Source organism: Megascapheus bottae, chromosome 13 (assembly GCF_031878675.1).
Source record: "Megascapheus bottae isolate mThoBot1 chromosome 13, mThoBot2.hap1, whole genome shotgun sequence".
Lineage (NCBI taxonomy): Eukaryota > Metazoa > Chordata > Mammalia > Rodentia > Geomyidae > Megascapheus > Megascapheus bottae.
In genome coordinates this window covers 59,012,242-59,039,288 of record NC_143521.1, presented here as the reverse complement: position 1 = coordinate 59,039,288, position 27,047 = coordinate 59,012,242, and the positions used below count along the sequence as shown (strand labels likewise).

At 55.4% G+C, this 27,047-nt stretch overlaps 1 protein-coding gene across 1 annotated transcript in view; it reads left to right on the top strand.

The window, feature by feature from the left end:
- The window catches only part of Htt (huntingtin), a 111,560-nt gene extending 89,196 nt beyond the window's left edge, over window positions 1-22,364 (top strand). The window contains exons 51-67 of the mRNA XM_090343888.1: window positions 479-574; window positions 2,635-2,822; window positions 4,639-4,765; window positions 7,115-7,215; window positions 8,997-9,151; window positions 9,481-9,620; window positions 10,950-11,032; window positions 11,888-12,021; window positions 12,105-12,234; window positions 13,724-13,879; window positions 15,648-15,838; window positions 17,201-17,315; window positions 17,400-17,613; window positions 17,918-18,023; window positions 19,543-19,705; window positions 19,794-19,954; window positions 21,642-22,364. Coding sequence (XP_090200014.1) covers window positions 479-574; window positions 2,635-2,822; window positions 4,639-4,765; window positions 7,115-7,215; window positions 8,997-9,151; window positions 9,481-9,620; window positions 10,950-11,032; window positions 11,888-12,021; window positions 12,105-12,234; window positions 13,724-13,879; window positions 15,648-15,838; window positions 17,201-17,315; window positions 17,400-17,613; window positions 17,918-18,023; window positions 19,543-19,705; window positions 19,794-19,954; window positions 21,642-21,855 — 2,474 coding nt within the window. The 3' untranslated portion in view covers window positions 21,856-22,364. The remainder of the gene's footprint in view (window positions 1-478; window positions 575-2,634; window positions 2,823-4,638; window positions 4,766-7,114; window positions 7,216-8,996; window positions 9,152-9,480; window positions 9,621-10,949; window positions 11,033-11,887; window positions 12,022-12,104; window positions 12,235-13,723; window positions 13,880-15,647; window positions 15,839-17,200; window positions 17,316-17,399; window positions 17,614-17,917; window positions 18,024-19,542; window positions 19,706-19,793; window positions 19,955-21,641) is intronic.
- Window positions 22,365-27,047: the final 4,683 nt, after the last annotated feature.

Below are 27,047 nucleotides of genomic sequence, written 5' to 3'. Positions count from 1 at the left end.
TTTAAAAATTGGATATTATAGTTTACATGTTAGTGGATGTTTTGAAGTTTTGTGTTTTCAAATTAAACATTATAGAGTGGTGTTTTGATGTTTCATTGTTTAAATTGTTTTCATCTGTGCATTTGTAGTCAACTTGAAAATAAAGATCCAGGGATTAATTTTTAAAAGCAAGGCTTTCTTGGGGGCCACAGTGAGGCTTTTAGCAGTGATGAATTATGGACAGTTTGATTAAAACATTGAGGGTAGAGATGACAAACATTAGACTTGGAAATCTAAGTGTAGAAGCCTAAAGCTCTGTATTTTCACGATCAACCAAGAGATTAGTACCTAATCTAGCATTGTCTGGTGTTTTCTGCTTAAAATTGGTTCTAGAAACTCTAAACTTCATTTGACATAAGCTATAACCATGATTTTTTTCGAGATTGCACAGATGGAAAAGTCTAAGAAGGAACGACAATAATGCTTGTTATGATTTTAGTTGTAGTGCAGCCTGGAGACCAGCTTCTCAGTCCAGAAAGAAGACTGAACACTGCAGCCACTGTCAGAGAGGAGGAAGTGGACTCACACACACAAAGTAAGTCTAGTCACACGCACGCACGCACGCGCGCACACACACACACACACACACACACCTGCTTTTTTGGAGGGGGGGCCTTGAAATTCACTCATAGAAGAGAAAATGAGAAATATGAACTCTTGGGGGGGCTTGCTTCTCTTTTTTTTTTTTTTTTTTTTATTTGCCAGTCCTGGGCTTGAGCTCAGGGCCTGAGCACTGTCCTTGGACTTTCTCAAGGCTAGAGCTCTACCACTTGAGCCTCAGCACCACTTCCGGGTTTTTCTATGTATGTGGTGCCAAGGAATCGAACCCTGGTCTTCGTGCATGCTAGGCAAGCACTTTAACCACTAGGCCAAATTCCCGGCGAGCTTGCTTCTCTTAATTGCTAGGTATCCTAAACATAAGGTGGTGGGTGTCCGCCAGGGCTGCACTCCTGGTCCTGCTTCAGCCTTTCCACTGCCCTCTTTCCCGGCTGGGTAGCACTTCTGCCTGCCAGCTGACGCACTTCCTGGCTCCCTCCCTGGTCATCCTCAGGCATTGTAGTTGCTGATAAGCAAACCCTCTTCCACTTGAGGAGGACCTTCAGCCCTATGCACGTCGGGGGGTTTTGTGGGTCATGGGGCTTGAACTCGTCTGGGCACTGTCCCTGTGCTCTTCAGCTCAAGACTATGTGGGAAGTGCCGCGTAGATTGTTTGTTTGTTTGCTGAGGAATTGAACCTGGGTCTTTGTGCATGCTAGGTAATCACTATATCACTAGGCCAAACTCCTGGCCCTTCAGCTTGTTTGTGGGGGGTGGGGGGAGTGTCTTGCTGATATTTTTTGCCTAGACCGGTCTCAAACTATATTCCTCCCATCTCTGCCTACCTAGTAGCTCGGGTTATAGGTATATGCTGCTATGTCCAGCCAAGAATTCATTTGTTTTGAAGTTTCAATTGTTACTATGAAAGTGGTGTACAGAGGGGTTACAGTTACATGTCTAGTAAAGAGTATGTTTCTTTTCAAATTAAAAAAAAATCATTATGCATTGATGTACAGAGAGTTTATAGTTACACACGTCTGGTAAAGGGTATGTTTCTTTTTGGACAGTGTCACCCCTTCCCAGCTTTCCCCGGCCTAAGAATTCCTTTTCTAGCTGGCCACCAATGGCTCACACCTGTAATCCTAGCTACTCAGGAGGCTGAAACCTGAGGATCATGGTTCAAGCCAGCTCAGGCATGAAAGTCCATGAGACTCTTACCTCCAATTAACCGTCAAAAAACTGGAAATGATACCGTGTCTCAAAAGGATAGAGTGCTGGCCTTGAGCTGAAGAACTTAGGGACAGGGGGTGGGGGGAGGAGATGGGTGCCAAGACATGTGGAAGGGAATCAATTATGTGAATTAATGCACCTTCTATCTGGCAAAAAAAAAGAACTTAGGGACAGTGCCTGGGCCCAGGGTACAAACCCCATGACCACCACCAACAACAACAACAAAAAAGAATTCCTTTTCTAGACTAAGAAGTTGCCTAAACTATTGACTCTTGGGACCTAGTGGTAATACCATGTATTAAATAGTTACCAGTGCAGCATGATTAGTTAGCCCCCACTGTAGTTCGGATGCAGTAAATAGTAGTCTCTGCCCTCAGCACCTTGCTGGTCAGAATGGTGGGTCTTCCCCAAGGTCTCCTTTTTCTTTGGCATTCTGCTTTGCGAGTTCCCATCAGACCCCTGTCCTGTGGCATACCCTTGAGCCAAGGGTTACAGCCTGGTTCTTTGGGGGCTAGCTTAGGTTCAGGGAGAGCTGCAAGACAAGGGACAGAGAGATGTCCCAAAGGAAGTTCTGGAAGCTGAGATGCTACACCATGGCTTGTAGTCCACTAAGAGTGAGTAAGAAAGCTGGGGACTGAGCTTGAAGCTCAGTCAAGACCATTGCTTCAGTCCTGTGTGAAATGGAGAGGACGACTTGGCTTCTCAGGGGGAGGAGGGAGGGAAGAGCTGCCAGCCTCCAGTGAGCAGCCAGGGTGTTGATAGGCATGCACGTCCTTTCCAGGGTTGGAGTGTGTTCTGACAAAACTCCTCTGACATGGTTGCTTATAGACCCCAGATATGTGGCCGTGGCCTGTGAGATGGTGGCAGAGATGGTGGAGTCTCTGCAGTCGGTGCTGGCCTTAGGCCACAAGAGGAACAGCAGCATGCCCGCCTTTCTCACAGCAGTGCTGAAGAACATTGTCATCAGCCTGGCCCGCCTCCCCCTCGTCAACAGCTACACCCGCGTGCCCCCCCTGGTGAGTCTAAGACCCAGACGCACGACGTCCCAGAGATGGCTGCGTCACAAAGTAATCATCGTAGCTTTGGGTTTTGGAAACAAGGATCTCTCTGTTTACCTGACTTCACTGTAGTCCAGGGTGGCCTTGCATGTCTGGTCCTTCTCTCTGCCTGCCCAGTGCTGGGAATCTAGGCATGAACCACCGTACTGGGCTTGAAAAAGAGCCAGGGCTGTTTCTGTGCTCCCATCAGTGGCTTGTGTCTTGTTGAACGCAGCAGCAACAGCTGTCTAGTGTCCTTGGGTGCTGTGTTCAGCCATTTTTAATAAAAATACAGGATGAGGCATTGCATCACCAAATAGGCTTTCATCTTCACTGCTAGATTAACGGTAAGTGTGTTGCTTCAGAAGTAGTCACCTTTGAAAATCTGCATTTTAGCACAACTGTTTTTGCAGATACTCTAGAAATGGGCAGCTTAAAATAGATATCATGGGCCGGGAGTTTGGCCTAGTGGTTAAAGTGCTTGCCTAGCATGCATGAAGACCCGGGTTCGATTCCTCAGTACCACATACATAGAAAAAAGCCAGAAGTGGTGCTGAGGCTCAAGTGGTAGAGCTCTAGCCTTGAGAAAGTCCAAGGACAGTGCTCAGACCCTGAGCTCAAGCCCAGGACTGGCAAAAAAAAAAAAAATAGATATCATCCAACAGGACTCTGTTTAGAAGGAAGAGCTAAGCTTAGGATCTGGACCAGCCTGGCCCCGTGAAATTGCATCCTCTGTTCTCTCATGGCCTGCTGAAGTACCACAATGGAACATGTCTTTTCCAGTCAGAGTCCTGATGCAGGGAAACATAGCATGCTGAAGGCCTAAGCACAGAACAAAGGAAGACGCTTGTTTCTGCCCAGAAAAGGCCTATGCCTGCTGCTGGATCCCAGCCTCTGTGCAACTGTGGATCTGAAAGTCTGCACGTGAGACCCTAGGGAGACACAGAGGGCTCATGCTGGGGCCAAAAGTGCTTGTGACAAAGAGCCACAGATGTCCCAGTGGACAGCAGGACACAGGAAGCAGCCACCATCACTGGCAGGGCTCCCCTGTCGCGTGGTGTATGTGAGTCTAGGACAGTACCTGGTCCTTTGGAACACTGGGGCGAAACCATTTAGGAAGACAGTGTAGGGATCTGCCCACACCGTCCCATTGGGTCCCCGAATCTCCAGCAGGGCCATGTTCACTCCCTGGGATGTGCTGGACAGGGAGCTGGCTTTGGCAAGTGCCACAGTGCTTTCCCACCCACCTGGTGGTCCTGCTGCTAGAACTACGGGAACACCAGTGAGTCTGTCTCAGGGTTCTCTCTGTGCATGCCCGACTCTGGGCCAGGCCCCTGTGAAAAGTGCCCCACGCTTCCTAGAGTGGAAGAAATGGACAGTGGCTTCCATCACATGTCTGCTTGCCAAGAAGAAGAACTTTATTGACACATCTTACACTTGTGGATGAGAGTGCTGTCTGGTGTCTGCCCACCTTGCCACGCACCTGACTGCTGTGCACAGCCAGCCTGAACAGGGTGTGGGCAGTAGATGGTGCCATAGGAAGGTGATGGGTCTAACCCACGCAGGCAAGTCAGAGTGCAGGTGGGCAGGCATGCTTCCTAGGAGGGGTTCTGAGCAAAGGGTAGGAACCTATTCATTCCCTGGGAAGCACCCTCAAGCTCTGGGAAAGTCTATGTGAGTGGTGAGGGACAGCTGGCCGGCTCCGCAGCAAGGCCAGCAGAGAGAAAAGACCATGGGATGGTTTTCCTGTCAACACATGCCACCCTGGCTCAGTCAGAATGTTCTCTCGTCTCAGGTGTGGAAACTCGGATGGTCACCCAAACCAGGAGGGGATTTTGGCACCGTGTTTCCTGAGATCCCTGTGGAGTTCCTCCAGGAGAAGGAGATCTTCAAAGAATTCATCTACCGTATCAACACTCTGGGTACCACATACAGCCCCCTACCCCTGGACCCTGTGGTGTGTGTAATTCCAGGGTTGTATATGCTTGCTCCTTCAGGCCGATCGTGGGAAGTCTGGTTCCATTTTCATATTACACACTCGTGGAAGTGATTGTCTCCAGACATTGTTATTTACTTGTTTGTGGAATAAGCAGTTGGGGCAAGTAGAGGCTGACTTTGCCAAGGAGCCAGAGCGGTAGGGAAGGGAGGAGTCAGGCATCCTGGACCGGCTTCTCATTCTCCTGCCTACACAGGATAGGGCTGATTTTAACTTCTAAGGCCTCAGTGCTATCTATCATCCATAAAGTGGGATCATGGAGTCATTGGAAGTATACCTCATTTGGCATCTTCAGAACCGGCTCTGCTGCATTCTAGAGAGAGCCTGAGTTGTTTCTTTTGTCCCCGATTTAGGAGGAAAGCTATGGCCTGGTGGTGTCCAGGAAGCTCCGCCCTCTGGACCATGTCTCTGGCCTGGGGGCCTGACTCCTCCATGGTGTCTGCCCTGAGCATCTTGGGCTCCTGCAGCCTTTTTTTTTTTTTCTTTTGGCCTGTCCTGGGCTTGAGCTCAGGGCCTGAGCACTGTCCTTGGACTTTCTCAAGGCTAGAGCTCTACCACTTGAGCCTCAGCACCATTTCCGGCTTTTTTCTATGTATGTGGTACCAAAGAATCAAACCCGGGTCTTCGTGCGTGCGAGGCAAGCACTCTACTACTAGGCCAAACTCCCAGCCCTGCAGCCTTTTTTTGTGTGCTTCGTCTGACCCCAGAAGGCTCTCATTAGCTGGGTGGTTCACTCGTCACGCGTCCCCAGTGGCCTCTAGACAGGACCAGCCGGTTCTCCTGAGAAGCTCCTCCTCTTCCCTCTGACGGGACTCACGCAGCTTTCTCAGGCCCTTCGCTTGGAGCCAATTCCCAGTCTTCTCCTTGAGGCCCTGGCCCAGGCCAGTTCTAACCTCCTGGACCCTGCCTTTGCTTTTGCTGTGGTTTTTTTAGCTGTTGTTGGCTATTTTTTTAAACAAGGATTGAACCTAGAGCCTTATGCATGCTAGCTGTATCCTTGAGCCACCTTCCTAGCGCTTTTGCCTGTTTGTGTCTTTCTTCCTGATGCAGACTGTCACCTGTGTATGTCACTATGTGTATTTACCTGAATCAGCCTGCCTGCCTTCTTTCCTTCCCTCCCTCCCTCCCTCCTTCCTTCCTTCCTGCCTCCCCCCGCCCCCTTTCTCGTCAGTCTTGGGGTTTGAACTCCGCCTGGGTGCTGTCCCTGAGCTCCTCAGCTTAACACTAGCACTCTGCCACTTGAGCCACAGTGTCACTTCTGGTTTTCTGGTAGTCAGTTGGAAATAAGAGTCTCATGGACTTTTGTGCCTAGGCTGGCTTTGAACCTCAGTCTTCAGATCTCAGCTTCCTGAGTAGCTAGGATTATAGATGAGAGCCGTCGGTACCTGACTCCCCCCCCCCCCCCCCGGGGCCTGGGCACTGTCCCTCAGCCTCTTTGTGCTCAAAGCTAGAGCTCTAGCACTTGCACCACAGCACCACTTTGGGCTTTCTTTGTGTATGTGAAACTGAGGAATAGAATCCAGGGCTTTGTGCATGCTAGGCGAGCACTCTACCACTGGGCCACGCTCCTGGTCCTTCGCCTTTCTTTCCATAGCCAGTGTGTCAGGGAGGTCCTAGTGTTTGATGTCCCTGTCCTCTTTCCCAATCCTGGCACTGTGGCCTGAACGCCAATCCTGTGGTTCTTCTCAGGTCACAATGGGAGCACTCAGCACAGACCCCAGAAGCAGCCACTTGCCCAAGTGGACACGTGTCCAGTGTCCAATGACAGTGAAGGGACATCTGAGTGCAGCATTTCTCAGATGGGCTTCTCTGAATGCCCTGCTAGACCATGGGCTTTTTGGATCCATATTCTGGATAGAAGCAAAGAATTGTTGGCTTCAACTTTTAATCTTTATAACTTTATTGAGACAGAGTTCATCTACTGGGAATGTGTAGTTCTGTGGCCTTTGGTTCTGCTCACAAAGCCCTATAGCCATCATCAGCACAGTCTCAAGCCAGGCGAAAGACGGGTGCCTGACCCGCGCGAGCCTGGATGTCCTTCGCCGTCACGGTGTTCGGCCCCGAGCTGAGCGGGCTCTTCCTCGCGGGTGACCTTAGGCAGCCTGGCTCCCTCCCATGTGTTGTTGTATTCTCATGTGTTTTGGTGTCTTTGACGACGTAGACTATTATTTCCTATAGCTTTCAAATAACAGGCTGCTAGTTTAGCATTGCCTCCGGGTAATGCCTGCGGGTTGGAAGTTGGGTAGACTGTCTTAACAGAATGCTTACTTCCCAGGGTGGACTAGTCGGACTCAGTTTGAAGAAACCTGGGCCACTCTCCTTGGTGTCCTGGTTACTCAGCCCCTCGTGATGGAGCAAGAGGAGAGCCCACCAGAGGTAAGACCATTACGACCAGGGTGTGGCTGACTGGGACCCCACAATTACGGTGACTTCTGACTCATCGGAAAAGGAAGGCTAAAAGGACTTTCGTTGAGGATCGTACCGAGGTTTGAACTCTACCCCTGATCCATGCCTCCAGCCCTTTTTGTGCTGGTTATTTATTTTTATTTTTATTTTTGCCAGTCCTGGGCTTGAACTCAGGGCCTTGGACTTTCTCAAGGCTCTACTACTTGAGCCTCAGCTCCATGTATGTGGTACCGAGGAATGGAACCTGGGTCTTGGTGCATGCTAGGCAAGCACTCACCACTAGGCCACACTCCCGGCCCTGTGCTGGTTATTTTTGAGATGAAGTGCATGTGACCATGCAGGTTCTTCCTTCTGCCTGGCTGACCAGAGCCACGGTTCTCCCACTTGAGGATCTCCCACCTGGCTCAGGACGACACAAGTATGCAGCTGTGTCCAGCTCAGTTGAAAGGGGTCTGAAGAACTTTTCTGCCTGGTCCGGTCTTGAACTCTGCTCCCCTTATCAGCTTCCTAAGGAGCTAAAACTATAGCAACTGACAGTCCACACCTATAATACTAGCTACTCTGGAGGCTCAAGATTTGAGCATTGAGGTTTGAAGCCTGCCTGGGCAAGACAGTCCATGAGACTCTTATTTCCAATCCAGCACAGAAGTATGGACCAAATGGTAGAGTACAAACGTGTAAATAGAAATAAACACATGAGCAGGCTGAGTAGAATATTCCACACCTTGAATCTCAACCCTCAGGAGGGCTAAGGCAGGAGTGAGTTTGAGGCCAGCCTGAGTTCTGTGATGAAACCTGCCTCAAATCACACAAAAACTAGCCAGGTCCTTTCTTGACTGGGGTTCCAGGCCGGAGCAAGCTCCTTGAAGTTTGGGATTTGTGGCTGCTGTCCATCTTGTTCTGGTGGGTCAGTGAGACTCTGCACTCCCCCGACAGCATTTTGAGTTCTCGCTAGTTTTCAGGGTTTAGAAGAGAGGTTAAAATAAGATGAAAAAAGGCCCTGACTGAGCCCGGGCCACGTGCGTCGACTTGGCTTAACTAAAGTTTGCTTGGCTTGTGGAAGTGCTTGTGTACACTGCGTTCTGTGACATGAGAAGCATCCATGTCCTGTGGCATTCCTAATCATGAGGTGGGGGCCCTTCCTCCCTCCTTCTGACAGATGGCCCGTCCAGGAGTGGACAAGTGTCACTAGGCAGGCCTCGCCGTGTCCATCGGGCTGCGCCAGTGGGTTACAACCTCTGACGGTGCTGAGAACATTTAGGGAAATTTATTACCTCGTGATTTGTATTTGGAATTTTGTGGCTGTTTATAAAGAGACCTTGTTGCCGAGTGCGGTGGCTCACGCCTTTCATCCTAGCTACTCAGGAGGCTGAGATGTGAGGATCGAGGTTCAAAGCCAGCCTGGGCTCTAAAAACGTGAGACTCTTATCTCCAATTAACCATTGAAAATGGGAAGTGGGGCTATGGCTCAAGGGTAGGGCGTTAGCCTTGAGCTGAAGAGCTCAGGGACAGCGCCAAGGGCCAGAGTTCTAGCCCCATGACAGAGAGAGAGAGAGAGAGAGAGAGAGAGAGAGAGAGAGAGAGAGAGAGAGAGAGAGAGAGAGAGAGACCTTGCTTTGAAAAATAGACACTTGGGCCGGGAGTTTGGTGGCTCTGGCATTGACTTCAGCCTCCGAGGCGCGTAGCCCGTGAGCTCTCGCTCCGTGACGTGGCAGTGGAGCTGGTGGCTGATGTGTGACCTGTCCTTCCAGGAAGACTTGGAGAGGACACAGATCCACGTGCTGGCCGTGCAGGCCATCACCTCCCTGGTGCTCAGTGCCATGACGGTGCCCGTGGCTGGCAACCCCGCTGTGAGCTGCCTGGAGCAACAGCCCCGCAGCAAACCCCTGAAGGCTCTGGACACCAGGTTTGGCTGAGCTGCTTGTGGCCCCACCCCCAGCGCAGAGGAGAGTGAAGTGCTTGCCACCCTGGTCTGAAGAGAGCCGTGCCACGCCTTTGGCTGCAGATCCAAAAGTGATTTGGTGACTAGCCACCAAGCTGGAAACGTGTCCTGGAAGCCTAGTGGGCTCCCTGGGGGTTTGGGGACAGACCCAGGCAGAGCTGGAAAAAATCACCCACCCAAAGGCTTCTTTACTACTGTTCCAGCTTCCTTTAGGCAAAGCGAAAAAGAAGGAAAGGCCCGGTGCCTTCACTTACACAAACAGAATGTTCTTTTCCTTTTGTCTTGAATTGTAGGTTCGGGAGAAAGTTGAGCATGATCCGGGGGATTGTAGAGCAAGAGATTCAAGCCATGGTTTCCCGGAGAGAAAATATTGCTACCCATCACCCTTACCAGAACTGGGATCCAGTCCCCTCTCTGTCCCCAGCTACTACAGGTACGGTACACATACTGGTGCGCCTGTGTGCTCAGAACACCACCCCTACTCACAGTTTTTCTACCCTGGGAAAAATTCCAGCTTGAGGAAATAAAATCTGGAAATGAACTAGAAGCATTGTGCTTTGCCAGTCAAGTTTTGACAAGCCCATGGGTTCCTGAGACTGGAAGACGGGTGGCCTGACAGGATTTAAGAGCCAGTTAGTTGCTCGTGTTTGAAAAGGTATCAGCAGAATTTGTCTACTAAACCACTAGACCTCCAGCTTCTCATGAAAAACCCCACGCACAACACAGAGAGCACGCTTCGTGATGAGGCCCCTGTGGAGCTCTGTGGCCTAGACCCCCCCGAGCGTGTCCCTCCTCCCACCCCCCTGCCCTGTATTCCGTGCAGCCTAGACGCCAGCCAGAGCCCCTCTGCCCTGCACCCTGTGTGCTGTGTGACTTAGACATTTCTCACGCCTGGGCCTATCTCATGTGGCACTGGAATTTGTCACTCTGACTTAGGAAGGGGCTTAATATATCCTGTTATTGAGCAAACAGTATTTTAGTTTGTGACACCACCCTCCCCTAGTTTTTGGTACTCACTGGTGCTGTGAATGTAAGCTCCTTGAAGACTTTCTGGAAAAATTTCTACATGGAAGTGCACTGTCATGTGCCCCCAAATATTCATTGTGATCCTGAGCTACAGAGAGCAGCAAACTTGGACAACAGTGGCTTTTGTTCTTTAGGAGCCTGGGGCTTGATAGGAAAGTAGTGAAAGGTCCATGTCTTCTGGGCGCGTGGAGGGAGGCCCATGCCTCGGAGCCGGGCGTGTCACCTAGTGGTGGAGTGCTCGCCTAGCGTACACGAAGCCCTGGGCTTGAGTCCTCAGTAGACATACACAGAGAAAACTAGAAGTGGCGCTGTGGCTTGAGTGGCAGAGCTCTAGCCTTGAGAAAGTCCAAGGACAGTGCTCAGGCCCTGAGCTAGTCTTAGCTCCAGGACTAGCAAAAAAACCAAAACCAACCAACCAAACAACAACACAAAAAAAGAAGTGCATACCTTATGAGAGGAAGATGGCTAATGAGACATAGCAGGGATTAGCTGGACTTAATTCTGCCAGAAATAAAATGAGAGTCCATTTTGCCCACTGGGCTAACCAGCTTCATAGGTTACAAATTATTGGAACCCCATGAACCCCAGGCCTCTGCACAGCTGCAGCCATCCTGCCAGTCGTGAGAACAGATGACTTGGGTGGGTGCCTGCCTGGTCACCCTGCTGAGGCCTGCCCTGCCCGCTGGTGTGCGTGAAGCATTCCGGTGTGAGCAGCGCCTGTGTTGTTGCTTCTCAGGCACCCTCATCAGCCACGACAAGCTGCTGCTGCAGGTCAACCCAGAGCGCGAGCTGGGCAACATGAGCTACAAGCTGGGCCAGGTCAGTCCACCCGGCCACACCCTGCGCCTGCTCACACACCCAGCTCCCCCGCTCACGAGCAAGCTGCGTGTATCTCTTAGGGAGGAGTTTGTCCATGCTCTTTGAGTTGCTCTCTTTATTCTGAGTTTTAGGATGTTTCGCCTGCGAGCACACAGTGTGTGTAAAGCATAGTGGGTGTGGTGGAGGCAGCTGCTTGGGTGGAAGTGCACCTTAGAGCTGGCCCTGCCCAGCGTTGACCCCCTGCTCAGAGGGCAGCAGACAGTGCTGAAGCTGGGTGGGCTACACCAAACCTGGCTTCCATTTCCCAGCATCTGCTGTGGCCCCTGGGCTGCCACCATCCCCTTCCACTCTGCTCCCTGTTGTCTTCCCCTCAGGCTCATGTACAAGCCAATCAGGCAGTCTCTGTGGCTCTGCTTTCAGAAGAGACTGATCTGAATCATTTCAAACCTGAATGCTTCCAAGGCTCTCCTCTTGTGCCAGGCAGCCGATGGCCTCCACGGCAGAGCCACCGTGCTGTCTCCCTGCACCCCTTTCTGCTGCTTTCTGCAGGCATGACTTCCCCCAGTTCCATTAGCGCATGCTGGCCTTGGGGAGCCGGAGCCACGATCCCCACTGCTTCTAGACAAGCACCTCCATAGTTTGACCTTTGCGGAGATACCCCCCCCCCCCCCCGTGCTAAGACAGATGACGTGGGAATGTAGAACACAGCAGGCCCCGCCTTGTAGGGAGCCTGGCCGTTCCCTGGCTCTTGTGTGTGGCCAGCAAATCTGCCCTCTCTGACCGTTGTGTCTCCCCGCCCCAGCGTTACCGTGTGCCCCCTGCAGGGGCCGGCTCAGCATCCTGCTTCTGTCACAGGTGTCCATTCACTCGCTGTGGCTGGGGAACAACATCACGCCCCTGAGAGAGGAGGAGTGGGATGAGGAGGAGGAGGAGGAGGAAGCTGACGTCCCCGCCCCCGCGTCTCCTCCCGTGTCTCCGGTCAACTCCAGGTTTACATTGGCTTTGAGGCCTTTGAGTTGGGGTGTGTCTTAGAGGGATGGGGAGACAGCCGTATTGCCTGCTCCTTCCACAGGAAACATCGGGCTGGCGTTGACATCCACTCGTGCTCTCAGTTCTTGCTTGAACTGTACAGCCGATGGATCCTCCCGCCCAGTTCTGCCAGGAGGACCCCCGTCATCCTCGTCAGCGAAGCGGTTCGATCGGTGAGCTCGCTTCCCCCCGCCTCTCACACATACCCCGTGCGCGTGCCACAGGCGCCACACACGGTCCAGCGCCACCACAGCCACGTGGGTCTGAATCTGTGAAGGAACTCGAACAGACTCACAGCTACAGCATGATGGATTGCTGGTTTTGAAATTGGGGAAGGGAGAGATTTCCATGTTTTGAGTCAAGGTGTGTGACATGTCAGCTGCTGCCGTAGTCCTGTAGGCTTGCTTCTCTCCAGCACCTCTCCTCTAGGACTGTGACACACAGCCTGCACCCCTGCCTCCACTTCTGAGGAGCTCCAGTCAGAGTAGTCACTGTAAACGGGGAGCCAGAAGGGTCTTTATTCCTCTTCACTGTTCATGGGGCTGGAAATAAAGTCGGCTTTTAAAAGCAGACGCTGGCTTGTCTGGTTACAATAATGATAATTTTGCAATGTGGAATGAGATTGTTAGGTTTAGTAGAATGAGGATTCTCAAGTGAAGTGCTTCAGCCTGCAATGGCTCCACTCAAGATGAGGAAGGAAGTCTAGAGTTCTGGGCTAGGCTAGGCTATATAGTGAGATCCTATCTTTTTTTTTTAGCCAGGTTTATAATACTGGCTACTCAAGAAGCTGAGATCTGGAAGATCTCGATTTGAAGTCAGTCCTTCAGAAAGGTCTGCAAAACTCCAGCTCCAAAACAACCAGCAAAAAGCCAGACTGCGGTCTTAGCTCAAGTGGTAGAGCACCAACTGAGCAAGCAAGCTGAGCAAATTGAGGCCTGAGTTGAAACCTCAGTACTGACATGCACACACACGCACAGAGGAAAGAGAAGACAAATTCTCGTTTCTGCGGTCGTATAGGACGCTCCTATGCACCTAGGAAAGGCCAGGTAACCTTAGTGTGGTTGTGGACAGAGTTTTGGCTCCCAGTCCACGGGAAGGGTCTCCAGTACCAGACCTCCCAGAGCCCCTCGCGAAGCCTGGCTTCAGTGATGCCCTAACCCAGCCCTGTTGCCCATGCTGTAGGACAGGCCTTGGCACCTGACGGAGATCTGGGGTTGGATGTGCCATGAAGAGCCTGGCAGTAGAGACAGGAATGCCAGGGAGACAAGAGTTGCCAGAGCATTGATTTCTGGAACAATTGATCACTACCCTCCCTCTTCCCAGGAGTCCTGAGGGCCTGCTCCGTGTGCTGTAGGAGGGCCTCACGTTTTGAGTCAGGACGGAGGCAGCCATCTTCATTAAATCAGGGTCTCCATGCAGGTGGCAACTGAGGCCCAAACCTTCCTTAAGCCGCAACACATACAGAGGCGTTTTTAGCGAGTGCCAGGCACCAGTTTTTCCTTGATCATAGTGAAGTCTTTAGGTCGTAGTGCTGTGTTTTCTCGGAGTCCTGTGAGCTGTGTATCTTCTTTGGAGGATATTAGAACAAGTGTTGCCATCAGTAGCATTTTGCAGTGCATCTTTTGTGTTCTGATGTCCTGCCCCCACGTCCTGTGTCCGCAGCTTCTTGTGGTCTCAGACTTGTTCACGGAGCGCACCCAGTTTGAGATGATGTACCTGACGCTGACAGAGCTGCGGAGGGCACACCCTTCTGAGGACGAGATCCTCCTCCAGTACCTGGTGCCTGCCACCTGCAAGGCAGCTGCTGTGCTGGGCATGGTGAGTGGGGGGTGGGGGGCGGAGGGCAGCGTGAGTCAGACTTGCTCCAGGTTCGCAGCTGGTGTCTGCCAAATGTGCCACGTGTCATCACGTTCCTCACAGGCCTCACTTAAGCACAGTCCCCTAGCTCTGGACTCCTTTCATCCACGGTGATAGGAGATGCGGGGCATGTGGCGGCACCGGTGGGGTCAGAGCTGTCTTCTTCCCCTTCGCTTTGCTCCTTGATCCTCGTGTCACTGCAGCCCTACATGTTCCGTGGTCCCTAGCATCAGGGTGTTCTTTCCCATTTGTGCTGCGGTTACCGAACACTAGGCAGCTAGAGATAACCCTTGTTCGTTGCTCACACTTCTCAAAGCTGGGGAGTCCAACATCAGGGTGCTGGCAGATTCGTTGTCTGGGGATAGCGGTGTTCTTACATGGTGGAAGCGGGGAGCAGGCTCGTGGGCCCTCCTAATAAGCGTACGATGCTGTCCATCAGGGGGCTGCAGCGACAGCCCCTCCTGTCCCGTGCACGTGTCACTTTAGGGCACTCCAGGCATACACCAGATACGTACATGAAAATCACCACCTGTGGGTCCTGCCTCTTGTTACAGGGGCACTGGCACTAAAGAAAAGTCACTCCAGACCACCAAAACTGGTGGGTGTTTGCTTTGTCACTGGGAGCGCTGCGTTCCCCTCCTGTGGACCTGTGTTTCAAAGCAGGCGCCCTGCCTGGCTGGCCAGCTGTGCCATTGTGGGAGGTCCTTTCTTCTCCATGGGGGGCTTTCGCTGTTGGCTTGGCTTTCTTTGTGTGTGGTTTTGTGCTTGGGCCCAGGTCCCCAGGCAAAATGTAAGTCAAATACATCAAGTAAATAATAATGATTTTTAAAAACAGGCCCTAAAGTAGGGTGGCACTTGGCCCTCCTTCCCAGCTTGGCATGTGCAAATACCCCTCCTGGAAGGTGATTGTCTCCTGCCTGGCTTCCAGCCAGTCCTGGGTTCCTGCAGCCATGTCACTTTCTTTGCTTGCCTTGGTCAGATCTTCAGCTCTTAGCTGCAGATCATGGCATTGTGTCACGGAAGTGGACTGGCCCTTGGGTGGATGCAGTCTTTAGGAGGGTACCACACGTGGCTGGGACAGCACAGGAAGGGGACAAGAAGCAATGGAGTGGCGAGGGGTGGTGTTCTTCCTGAGGCCGTCAGACACAGGCCCCACAGAGGACAGGGTGGCGGTGGCCTCGTGTTGCTCCTGTGGAACCAGATGGGCTCAGCCAGCCTTTCCTGAAGGAGAATGAGCTGCAGACACCAAGGGGCCATTGCAGCCCCTTGACGTCCCGTGAGGGCTCTCTGCTCTGCTGCAGAAGTCAGTCTTCTGTGCAGGGTGTGTGGCAGTCTAGGCCCATCCTCAGCTCTACACTGCCCGAGGTTTTTTCTAGGAGCTAAGATGCATTACAGAATCTGCAGAGGAGAAGTCAAGTGGGCCAAGCCCAGGAAACCAGGTGTGACCTTTCAGAAGTCCTTTTCAGCAGAGTTTCTCTGAGCGCAGACAAGGTTTCCCACCAGGGACCCAGTGCAGATGCCGCATCCAGGACTGCCTGGCTCCTTCGGTGCCCTGGCCCAGTATGCAGGGCTCTCCTGGCCAGGCCTTGCCAGGATGGCGACTTGAATGCAAGCTGGTCCCCACCGAAGTGGGGGGGGGGGTCGTCAGCCCTCTTAGCTACCAGGAAACGGGTGGCTTGTGGTGCAGAGCTGCCCTTCTGACCTGGCAGCCTGTCTGTGTTTGTGCCAGGACAAGGCTGTGGCAGAGCCAGTCAGCCGTCTGCTGGAGAGCACGCTGAGGAGCAGCCACCTGCCCAGCCAGATCGGAGCCCTGCACGGCGTCCTCTACGTGCTGGAGTGTGACCTCCTGGACGACACTGCCAAGCAGCTCATCCCGGTTGTCAGCGACTATCTCCTGTCCAACCTCAAGGCGGCAGCCCAGTGAGTAGGGCCTTCAGAGCCCATGTGAGGTCCCTAGCCGGAATGGCGGGCAGAAAGCCTAGGTGGGCTTGAAGGAGTGACAGTCGGGGTCAGTGGGTGGAGGTCATGGTCACAGACGTGTGGTAGAGCTTTCTGGACAGCCTAATGAGATTTAGCCTTGCCTCTGTGCCCCGTCCCTTAGTACTTTCCACGTGCTTCTGCGTGGCGGCTTCTGGGTCCAGTTGTCCACCCCGTGCCCTTCCTGCTCTGGTCTCCTTTCCCTTCTCCTCTCTAAAGCAGCTGCGTGGACAGCTCGTCTTGAAGCAAAGGGAAGCCTGGTGATAGGCAGGCCCCACCCGCACCCACCCTGTCCATGAGGAAAGCAAGAGCAGAGCGAGACTCTCCCTTAGGACCTGGGCCCGTCCTGAGGTTTCTACACCATGTCCCACCTCGCCCCGCGGCCCCATCCAGCCCAGGCTTGGGGAGAGTTAGTGGCGAGAGAGAGCTGGGAGGAGAACCCGGCTGTGCCGTGACAGAGTGTGAATCTGAGAGGCGGTGAGAGGCTCACACATAATCCTTGCCTGTTGATGGCGTGGAGTTTCTGACAGGGTGAGATGCAGGCTAGGAGTGTGGGCTAGAGCAGGGGCGGCGGCACAGCAGAGGCACAGCCCTGTAAGGAAGCCCACCTCACTTGTTCTTATTGGGCGGTGAGCAGGACAGACAGACAGCTGCGAGTCTCTTGTGATCCCAGAGCTTGGCCTGTAGCACGTTTGTTTGTTCAGAGTGTACAGAAGTGCCGTGTGTGACGAGGGGCGATGGGCACAGCGTGTGGGAGGGGTCGGGGGGAGGCACCGTGAGCAGGAAGCCCCTGGCATGTGCTGAGCATGGCACAGCCCGCAGCGGCTGATGGGGCATCTGTGGGCATCTGCCAAGGGAGAGAGCTGACCTGGTGGCTGCTCTGTTTGTAGTGGCCGTAAGCAGAGGCTAGCCGGCCAGGCCTTGGCCGCTGCTGTGGGGCCCCGCCCCATGGAGATCCCCCAGGTCAGAGAACTCGGGCCGGCACAGTCACATAGGGAGAACATGGCCCCCGAAGAGGCAGACGCTCAGCGGTCCCTCCCACCTCTCCTGGATGTGAGCACTTCCGGGCCTCAGTAGGGAGTGTGGAGTGGCACGGCATGGGATGACGTGTGCCCGGCAGAGGCACGGAGCCCTGGCGACAGCGGGGCGCAGTGCAGTGGACAGGCAGGCCACTTGGGTGCAGGGGCCTGGCGTGGCACTTAGCTCTGGACTTGGGGGGTGAGCTCCCTGTCCTGTGAAGCTGTCCCCACCGCCCACAGGAGAGGCCTCAGGCAGCCAGGCGTGACCTCTGTCTCCTGTTCCCAGCTGCGTGAGCGTTCACAGTCAACAGCACGTTCTGGTGATGTGTGCCACCGCGTTCTACCTGATTGAGAACTACCCTCTAGATGTGGGGCCAGAATTTTCTGCATCCATTATACAGGTAAGTGGCCTCTGCCTGGGCTTCTGGCCATGGCAGGCGTCGCTGCACCGTCAGGGGCACACATGAGCCTTGCTCCTCGTCCAGATGTGCGGGGTGATGCTGACTGGCAGTGAGGACTCCACCCCCTCCACCATTTACCACTGCGCCCTTCGTGGCCTGGAGCGCCTTTTGCTATCCGAGCAGCTCTCCCGGCTGGACACGGAGTCCCTGGTCAAGCTGAGTGTGGACAGAGTGAATGTGCACAGCCCACACCGGGCCATGGCAGCCCTGGGCTTGATGCTCACCTGCATGTACACAGGTGAGCTGTCGGGAGGGAGGGCAGCAAGCGGAGGCCTGTTCGGGTCACAGGGGACACAGGTCTGGGCCCCTCTGTCATGGTATCTGCAGTGTTGCTCTTGGCATAGATTCCAGAGCCCACGGCAGAGGCCCAGGGGAGCTCACTCCACTGGGCCAGGCTGTGAGCTCTGGCTGCAGCCCTGTGTGGATTAGCCCTGGGGCTGGGCTCTGGGTCCCTGGGACCACCTCTGGTGACCTGCTAAGTTGTATGTGAGGCAGGGCCTACAGAGCCCATTAGGTCTCAATGCTGAGCAGTTTTGTTTCAGGAAAGGAGAAAGCCAGTCCAGGCCGAGCCTCTGACCCCAACCCTGCAGCCCCAGATAGTGAGTCTGTGATTGTCGCCATGGAGCGCGTGTCAGTCCTCTTTGATAGGTAAGAAATTCAGCATGTGCTGTCTGGGTGCTGCCTTGGACCAGAGCAAAAGTAGCTGCCACTGTGCACATTTGCTCATCGCCGATCCTGGCCCGGCCCCGGAAATCCGGTGGGGGACGTCGTCCTTGGGTCCAGAGCACCGGCGTGCGGAGCTGACTCCCCAGCGGCCGCTCCTGGTCACCTGTGGGACCGTAGCTGCAGTGTGGGCGTGAAGCTCCCGCTGGGCAGAGCCCGGTGGAAGCAGGGTCCTTCCCAGCCGCGAGGCCTGAGAGCAGCTGCTGGGAAAGCCTCCGGCGAGAGTGAAGAGCCAGCAGGAACACTGGAGAGGTGTGGCAGTGGGCCTCCGCTGGCGGGCTGCGCAGCAGTCTTCACCTGCGCATGCTGCACAGTGCTCGGTGCCTTGTTGTCTCAAGGGCAAGGTCCCGTCTTTCTTCCTCAGGTCCAGCAGTGATAAGGCTGTAGCCTGGCCTGTGAATGATCCCTAATTAGGCCAATGGGAGCCATCTGGCGTGTGCACAGAGCACACTCGGAGGCCTTTGCCTGGGTCCTCTCGGACCAGATGGAGTATTCTGCACACCAGTCTGTTTCCATGTGGAATGGCAAAAACGTCAGTTTTGCAGCCACTTTTCTGTGCACACTTGTTAGTGGAACACTGCCTGTGAGCAGGCTCAGAGGTGGGCATGGGCGGGTTTATAGCCAAGCCACTGCCCTAATGGAGCTCTTGATTCAGTGCTCACCCCACCCCTACTCTCCAGGGACTGTGGGGTCCTGTTTGGGTCCAGGGGAGAGGACTGTTGGGTAATGCTGTCTTTGCGGGCTGTGGCACAGCCCTGGGCTGCATCCCTGTGTATTTCACAGCTTTGCACTGCACTCATGTGTACACTAGTAGGACCGTCGCAGGCCAGTCTCTTCCAGTGCTCTCAAGCGCACTGCTGAGGGGCAGATTTAGGGTCTGTTGAGAGAAGAATCAGCAAGAGGCCACGTAGGCGTTTAAGAGCGAGGAAAAGGCCTTACTGGGAGTACAGCTGCCAGGCATGGGGACATGGGATGTGGAAAAGTTCATGGAGCTGGATGCCGGTGGCTTCTTGGAGGGTGAGATCAAAAGGATTTCAGTTCCAGGACAGCGTAGACTGAAATAACCGGAGCAAAGAAGGCTGGAAACTTGGCTCAAATGATAGAATGCCTGCCTGGCAGGCGTGAGGTCCTGAGAACAAACCCTAATACCATAAAATGAAGGAGGAAGGAAGGGAGAAAGAGAAGCAGGGCCTGGAAAATGGCTTCTCTGATGTCACCCAGGCCATTCCTGCTTGCTTCTTTCTAGTCCTCTCCCCTCCCTGTTCCCATCATCCGTCCACGGGGGGAGGGTCGCATGTCTGCTCAGCCCAGTGAGGAGAGTACAGGGAGAGCCGGGATGTCGCCTTATATGTATTGTGGCCTGCCTGCGCTCATGTGAAACATGCCTCAGGGAAGATCTGGGCCAGGACCCCGTTGACGCGCTGACCCACGGCCTCCCTTCCAGGATCAGGAAGGGGTTTCCTTGTGAAGCCAGAGTGGTGGCCAGGATCCTGCCTCAGTTCCTGGATGACTTCTTCCCACCCCAGGACGTCATGAACAAAGTCATTGGAGAGTTTTTATCCAGCCAGCAGCCATATCCACAGTTGATGGCCACTGTCGTGTACAAGGTACCGGTGACATGGGGAAGGCTGGGAGAGGTGCACGGTGGAATCCCCCGAGCACCTCCACTGGCTTTACCATGGGGCCTCCCCCTAGGTGTTTCAGACGCTGCACAGCGCAGGACAGTCGTCCATGGTCCGGGACTGGGTCATGTTGTCCTTGTCCAACTTCACGCAGAGGACGCCTGTTGCCATGGCCATGTGGAGTCTCTCCTGCTTCTTCGTCAGTGCGTCTACCAGCCTGTGGGTTTCAGCCATGTATCCTTCCTTGGGCTCTTGCGCCAGCCTCTAGTCTCCTGCCAACCCTTGCCTGCCTGGCATTAGATTCAGGGTTGGTTTGTGTTTTTAGTTGAGGTGCAGAGAGGTTACAGCTACGTAAGTACTTTTTTTTGGTCTTGGGACTTGAACTCCTCCCACCCTGTGAGCCAAGCTCTACTTCGAGTTTCCTGGCGGTTAACTGGAGATAAGAATTTCATGGACTTTAGGACTTTAGTGCCCGGGCTGGCTTTGAACCGCTTGGATTACAGGCATGAGCCAGTCCTGGGGATTCAACTTAGGGCCTGACCGATCCTTGGGCTTTCTCAAGGCCAGCACTCTACCACTTGAACCACAGCACCCCTTCTGTTTTTTTCTATGTATGTGGTACTGAGGAATTGAACCTGGATCTTCACACGTGCTAGGGAAGCACTCTACCACTAGGCCAAACTCCCAAAGTCCTGGGCTTGAGCTCAGGGCCTGAGCCCTGTCCTTGGACTTTGTCAAGGCTAGAGCTCTACCACTTGAGCCTCAGCATCACTTCCGTTTTGGGGTTTTTTTGTGTTTTTTTTTCTATGTATGTGGTACCAAGGAATTGAACCTGGGTCTTTGTGTATGCTAGGCAAGCACTTTTACCACTGGGCCAAACTCCTGACCCATAAATACATTTCTTTTTGAACAGTCTTACCCCTTCCATTTTCTTCAATTACTAGGTTTTGCTGATGGTGTTTTTGTTTTGTTTTGTTTTGTTTTTGTAGGTCCTGGGGCTTGAACTCTGTGCTGTGCCTGGGCGTTGTCCCTGAGCTCTTCAGCTTAAGGCTACCTCCCTATCCCTGGAGCCACAGCAGCACTTCCCTTTTTTTCAGTAATTAATTGGAGATAAGCGTCTCAGGTTCTTAAGTGCTGGGCTAGCTTTGAACCTTGATCCTCAGATCTCAGCCTCTTGAGTAGTTAGGATGACAGGCGTGAGCCACCAGCCCGGGCTTGCTGAAGGCTTTGAACCCTAACTTTATAGACACCCCACAGCATCAAGGTGATGCTTGCCTGGTCCCAAAGGTATAAAATATTGACAGGACACAAAGCAGCAGTCATTTGCCAGCCAGGGCTGCCCAGAGGGGCTGCTGTGGTGGCAGCGGTTAGGGTTGTGTCTGGTGGAGCGGGGAGGCCCTGCGGCGCTCTGTCCACTCACAGGCCCTGTCCCCTGGCTTTCTTCCCAAAGCTGCTTCTCGTTAGCACCGTCATTGTGCCGCGGTCTCCCTCCCAGGGAAAGTCGTAAGTGGGGGGCCAGCTCCCGCCTCTCAGCCCTGGAGTTCCCGTCTCAGGTCCCTCCCCTCTGCTCCCAGTGGCTGCGGCCGTACCGACCGCTCAGCCACGCCTGCCTTCCCCGTGCTGCCCAGACACTGCCAACAGCCACAGCGTAGCCAGTCCTGCCCCTGGGCAGGGGGAAAGGGGTCCTGGCTGCCAGCACCGTGCCAGGTAAGTGCTGCTGCACCGAGCACGGGGCGCTGGCGCCCTGGCGGGGCTTCTGTCCCCAGGGCCCTCTGCCTGCCGCTCTGTCTGCCCTGCCAGGCAGAGAACTAGCTGGGCTGCAGGGAGAGGGTCGCGGATGCTGCTGTGCCTGCAGCGTCCCCATTTCTGCTGCTGGGCCCCCTCCCCTCCTTGCCGGCGTTCTCCCTTGACTCCACACCAGCCTTCCACACCTCCTCAGCAGGATGGGCAAGCTGGAGCAGGTGGATGTGAACCTCTTCTGCCTGGTTGCCACAGACTTCTACAGACACCAGATAGAGGAGGAGCTGGACCGCAGGGCCTTCCAGTCCGTGTTTGAGGTGGTTGCCACACCAGGCAGCCCATACCACCGGCTGCTCACTTGTTTGCGAAGTGTCCACAAGGTTACAGCCTGCTGAGCACCTGTGGCAGAAGGCTGGGTGGCTGCCCAGGCCACAGCCCGGGAGCCACGCCGAGCATGCCAGTGTGCACCTGCCTCGACGGGAGCCGCCTGGCCACTCACAGGCTTCCACCCGCGTCGTTGGGGAGCAGCTAGAGGGTGGGTACCCCTCAGCAGCAGTGCTCTGCAGGGGGTGGGGGGGGAGCCTGAGTCCTGCGTCCTGGCCTCACCACCTCTGGGGACAGTCCCAGTCAGCCAGTGCTCACAAGCGGCAGCTGCCCGTGGTGTGGGGCGGAAGTCTTGGCCCTTGGCCGTTGGCCCGAGCCCTCCCAACCTGCAGGCAGATCGCCTGCCAGCCCAGCGGGCACCCGAGCAGGGTGCGCTGGTCCCCGGCCTCTGCACACGACGCTGGGGGGTGCAGCAGGCGGGGGGCTGGGTGGAGGTGCCTGGCGCCACTCTCCCTTTCTCTGTTGTTCTCAGGACCTAAAATTGAATTATCTATAAGTAAAGAGATTAATTTTAATGTAACTGTTCCTATGCCCGTGTAAAGTGTGTGATTTGCAAGGCCTGTGCTGCATGTGACCACATCCCTGGAGGGGGGCACCCTCTGACCCCCGCAGCCACGCCCTCTCCTGTAGCCGCTCAGGTGGCGCTGCCTGCAGCATCCTGATACCTGCCTGCTGGCACCATTCCCTCTTTTGCGCATTCACGTTAGAAGGTAGAGATGCTGTCGGGTGCCCAGAGCACAAGTCCTCCCTCGGGCCGGCTCCAGGGGCTGAGAGGAGCTGCTGTCCCCCTCCCGGAGCTCGTGCCGGGTGCAGCACCCCTTCCTCCGTCAGGAAGGGGTGGCCGTGGGCAGGCTCTACAGCACATGGAGGTCTTGGTTGTGAGCCGACTCTTGGCTGCAGTCTCTCCTGGAGCTGGCCAGCTGTATTGAATGTCTGTTCCCTGCCTGTTCTGCACAGTGCCGTCTAAGTAGACTTGCCCACAGCCCCGGGGTGGTCACTGTGCCCTACCTTGTCTAGGACCTTTAGTCAAGAGCCAACCACAGCGCCCTGGTGACTGTGAGGGTGACCTCCAGCACCCCCTCCCCCGACGCTGTGCCTCCCCAGGCCTCCTTTCCACCCGGGACAGGCGTCCGAGCCCGGAAAGGGACTAGCAAGGAGGAAGGGTCCACGGCAGGTTGGCCTCAGCGTGGGGCCTCTCTACCACCCCATCCGAGCCATCGCTGCCACCCTGGTCTGCCCAGAGAAGCCAAAGTCACGCAAATGAGGATGGACCCCGGACAGAAAAACTTTGATTTCCTGGCTTGCTTTGGAAGTTCTGCCTGCTGTCTGTAGGGCAGTCATTCTGCTTCCCCACGCCTTGGAGCCTGGCCTGAGTGGTTAGTAACTGCTGTGCTGGCGGCCTGGTGGCTGGTGTTTCAAGGTTTACCTTGGCAGGAGTGGATCTGGTCGTATTTTCCAGAGGGGGCTTTCAGGGAGTTACCTGCTTGTTAACTTGAATCAGCTGCCTGACGCCCTCGAGCTCCCCTGAGCCCATCTCCATTTGCAGCAGGTAGGGCAGCATGGCGCGGGGGGTGCACACAAGGAGGGAGCCCTCCCCATAGCAGGGTCAGCTGCCAGTCCCAGCAGGGACTCCCCCGCCAGGGCTGCCCACCCACCGGTGCTGGCCAGCATGAGCATGGACACAGAAGGGACCTGCTTCGGTGAGAAGCGGGGAGGTCACTGGCTCTCTTGCTCCTTTGGGCCTGGCGCGTCTCATCCCAGCGTTCCCCTTGAAAGCCTGCTGGAAGTGTCTGTGGACCAGTGCCCACGCCCAGCTTGCCCACCAGCTCCAAGGCAAGCGTAGCGCAGGCCAGATGCTGCTCCTGGCTGGACATGTACGTGTAAGAAGTAACACTGTGAGTGCAACGCGTGGAGCCACGGCCCTTGGGACTCCCGTCTCGCAGCATAGTTCTGTTAGCCTCTTCTAGCCCTTCTTCTCAGGGGTCTAGAGCCCAGATCTGCCAATGGGCACCAACCCAGAGACCCTCCTGAGCATTCCCGTGTCACGTCATGGTGTAAGGTGTGCGCATGTGCGTGCACACCCAGTGTGTAAACACGTACACAGACACACTTGAAGACAGATGTGCAAGGCTCTGGAAGCACCTCTTCCCGTTCTTCCTGGGCACTGGATGTAGATCTGCCGTGGAACGGTGGTCGGGCCACAGAGCAGGTGAGGAGCGGAGCCCAGTGAAGATGGGCCGTGCGGCTGGAGGGAACCCGCCAGGCGCGGCTTCACCGCGCCAGCGCTGCGGAAGGAAGCGGGACTTTGCCAAGGTCCTCCAAGTGGATGGATTGCAAAGTTTTATTGAAAACACAATTTTTGACTGTCCAGGTTTTTTGTTTTGCCTCGTGGGGGTTAAGGTTCTTTCTGTTTCCTGCTGGTACTATCAGGAATGACGTTCATGAAACCAGGGTAGAATTATCTGGCGATGCACTTAAGCATGGTTCTTCTCCAAAAATGTGCCTCCTCCCTCTCTGCTGGCTCTACTGGAGTATGTAGGTGACTTCCCAGCTGACAAGTGTCCTTTCTTGCATTCTCTCGCTCCTGCCCTGCACCCCTCCGGAGGGAAGGCACCGGGAGCACTGTCTGCACAGGGACCTCCCTGGGGAACCTCGGCTGCCCCCACCCTCCCGCCATGGAGCACGGCTGGGCTGGGTCTTACATAGCAATAACGTGGCCCGGGGCCACCTGGTGGTCTGGGGCTGGCCAGGTGTTGGTGGAAGTGGAAATGGGTTTCTTCCTGCTGCTGGTGAGCGTTCTCCTCTCAGACATCCCCCGTGGACGGCAGCAGACACTGCATGCTCGGTCTCCAAGCCACCCTGGGGCCAGTGTGGAGGACACGGAGACCTGTTGAGGCTGGGTAGAAGCGGCCGCTTGGTGGGAAGAAAGGGCCCACCCAGACAGACTGGTGACAAGAGAAGAGGCCCGGGAAGGATTGGGTGGTCTTCCCCGAGTTCCTGCCCCACCTTGGTGTCTGGGGACAGAGCTGTGCTGCCAGCTGGTTGGGTGTCGGGTACGGGGACCTGCCTGCCGTGCTCCGGTGGCAGTGGAGAGGCCTCCCGTGTCAGGTCGTGCCCGGGTGAGCGGGTGGGCAAGCCAGGAGCAGGCCACCGGCTCCCCTGGGAGTCGTGGGCCGTCTGGCTCGCCACTTCCAGGAGGAAGGACTGACGTGAAATGTATATCCAGTTCTTTTTCTTAACTGCTGCAGACCTGTACAGAGAAATTAAAGGAACAATTAAGCACCTGTAGTGAACTGTGTGAGGCTTGCTTTGCTTGGACACCCTCCTTGCCATGTCTGATGAGGTCTTTGCTGCCCTTTCCCTTAGGCCAGGACCAGCGGACCCCTCACCCAGGCAGCTGTCAGCAGGTACAGTGGTGAAGGCAGGCCAGGTAGGCGGGCAGGGGCTTTCTCTGCCCCAGTCTCTGGTGGACCGGGACTGGCAGAGCTTGGATGGCGTTTTAAGCTCGGGTGCAAGGCCTTAGCCGTGGCTTCTGTTTCTGCCTCCCAGGCACTGGACAGAGCACAGGCTTGACTGGAGGTCCTGTATGGCCCCGCTGCCCTTTCCTTCACCTCTGACCCCTCTGTGCCTGACCCAGCTGAGCTTGGTTGCGTGTCACACACACGCTGGCCTTTGTAACTTGTGCGTCCTTCCTGCCCGAGACGTGCTTCTTCACCTTGCTCTCCCCGGAGCCTCAGTGTGTGCTCAGGGGCGCAGGCCTGGGCCCTATCTCCTGTGAGCACTTGCTGAGTGCTGGCTGGGTGTAGCTAACTGGAAGGAGAGCTGGCCCTGTGGGCGGAGCCAGGGGAGGCCAGGCACGACTGTCCTGTGGCTGGCTGAGGCCACCAGCCTGGGGCCTCCCGTCCTTTCTCTGCACCGACAGGGTGACCTGGACAATAGTGGGGACAAAGGTCACTTGAACTCCTCAGTCACAGCTGTAGGAACCCCGGTGGCACCACCCTTCTGAGCTCCCTGAGTTCAGGTCACTCTAGAGGAATGGTCGAGGCGTGCACAGCGGGCCTTTGGCACACGGCATGGGCAGTATTTCTACGAATGGGGCCTAGACTGGATGAGAAAGTGGCAGGATCTGGCGTAGACTGGCAGCATGCCCCACTGGCTCCTGCTGCCATAGCAGAGCACCTGAGGCCACCTCACACTGCTGGTTGTAGCGAACCCTGTCGCCAACCTAGACGAGCTCGTGGGGGCTCAGAAGCAGGTGACTGGGCCCCTCTTCTCCCACCATCCCCCGGAGCTGACCCCTCTGCCCTTGCTGGGATTGTTCTGCATCTTTGTTCTGAAAAGCATTCTGTAGTACCTTCCCAAAGGAAGAGCCTGACTGCTTCCACGGCATGTGGTGGCGGGGGAGGTGAGTACTGTGCCACAGGCCAGCTCTGGGCCTCCTGGAAGCTGCCAGGAGGGACTGGTTACCGGATCTGGAAGGCTGTTCAGGCAGCCTGGAGTGCCATCAAGGAATTCCCCAGGGGCCTGGGTCTGAGTGGCTCAGCTCTGAAAACCACAGGCCCACTGCCCTTCCCGCAGCTGCTCCCCATGGCAGCACTGCACTCCTGCACGGAGCCAGCGGGCCAGGGCGGCCTGTCTGCTAAGGAGAGCTAAACAGCAGGGGTCGTGGGCTCCAAAGATGGCAGCTCCTAGCCCACCAGCTGCACCCTCAGGCTCTGCTCCTCACCCCGGGCTAGGCTGCTTGCCCCAGGACCCTTCTCAGCCCCGCTGGAGTAGTTTGCCTCTCCCACAGCAGCTCTAGGTCCCCCGGACCTGTCAAGAGTGCGCCATGCTCACGTGCTTCCAGGCCTTCTAGGCTTTGCGCTCTCCGGACTCCATAGTGTTGCCCTGAGCCCAGGCTTGGCTGGCAGCCACCTGCTCCTGAAGGGGCCAGCACCCTTAGTGTCCCATCCGTGTCCTGTCCCGGGCCCTGTGCAGCCAGTCAGGCCCAGCCCAAGCGGAGCAGGCACCACGGATGCCCAGCGGGCGGACTGAGTTGGACTGAGTCACACTGTTGAGAGGCCCTGAGACCCGGAGCTCATGGCTTCTGCTGCACACAGCGAGGCCATTGGGAGCCAGGCTTAAGGAAGGCAGCCACTGGCTGACGTCCTCCCTCTCCCTGCAGGTGCTGCCAGGAGCCCATCTCTGAGCCCCGTCCTGCGGA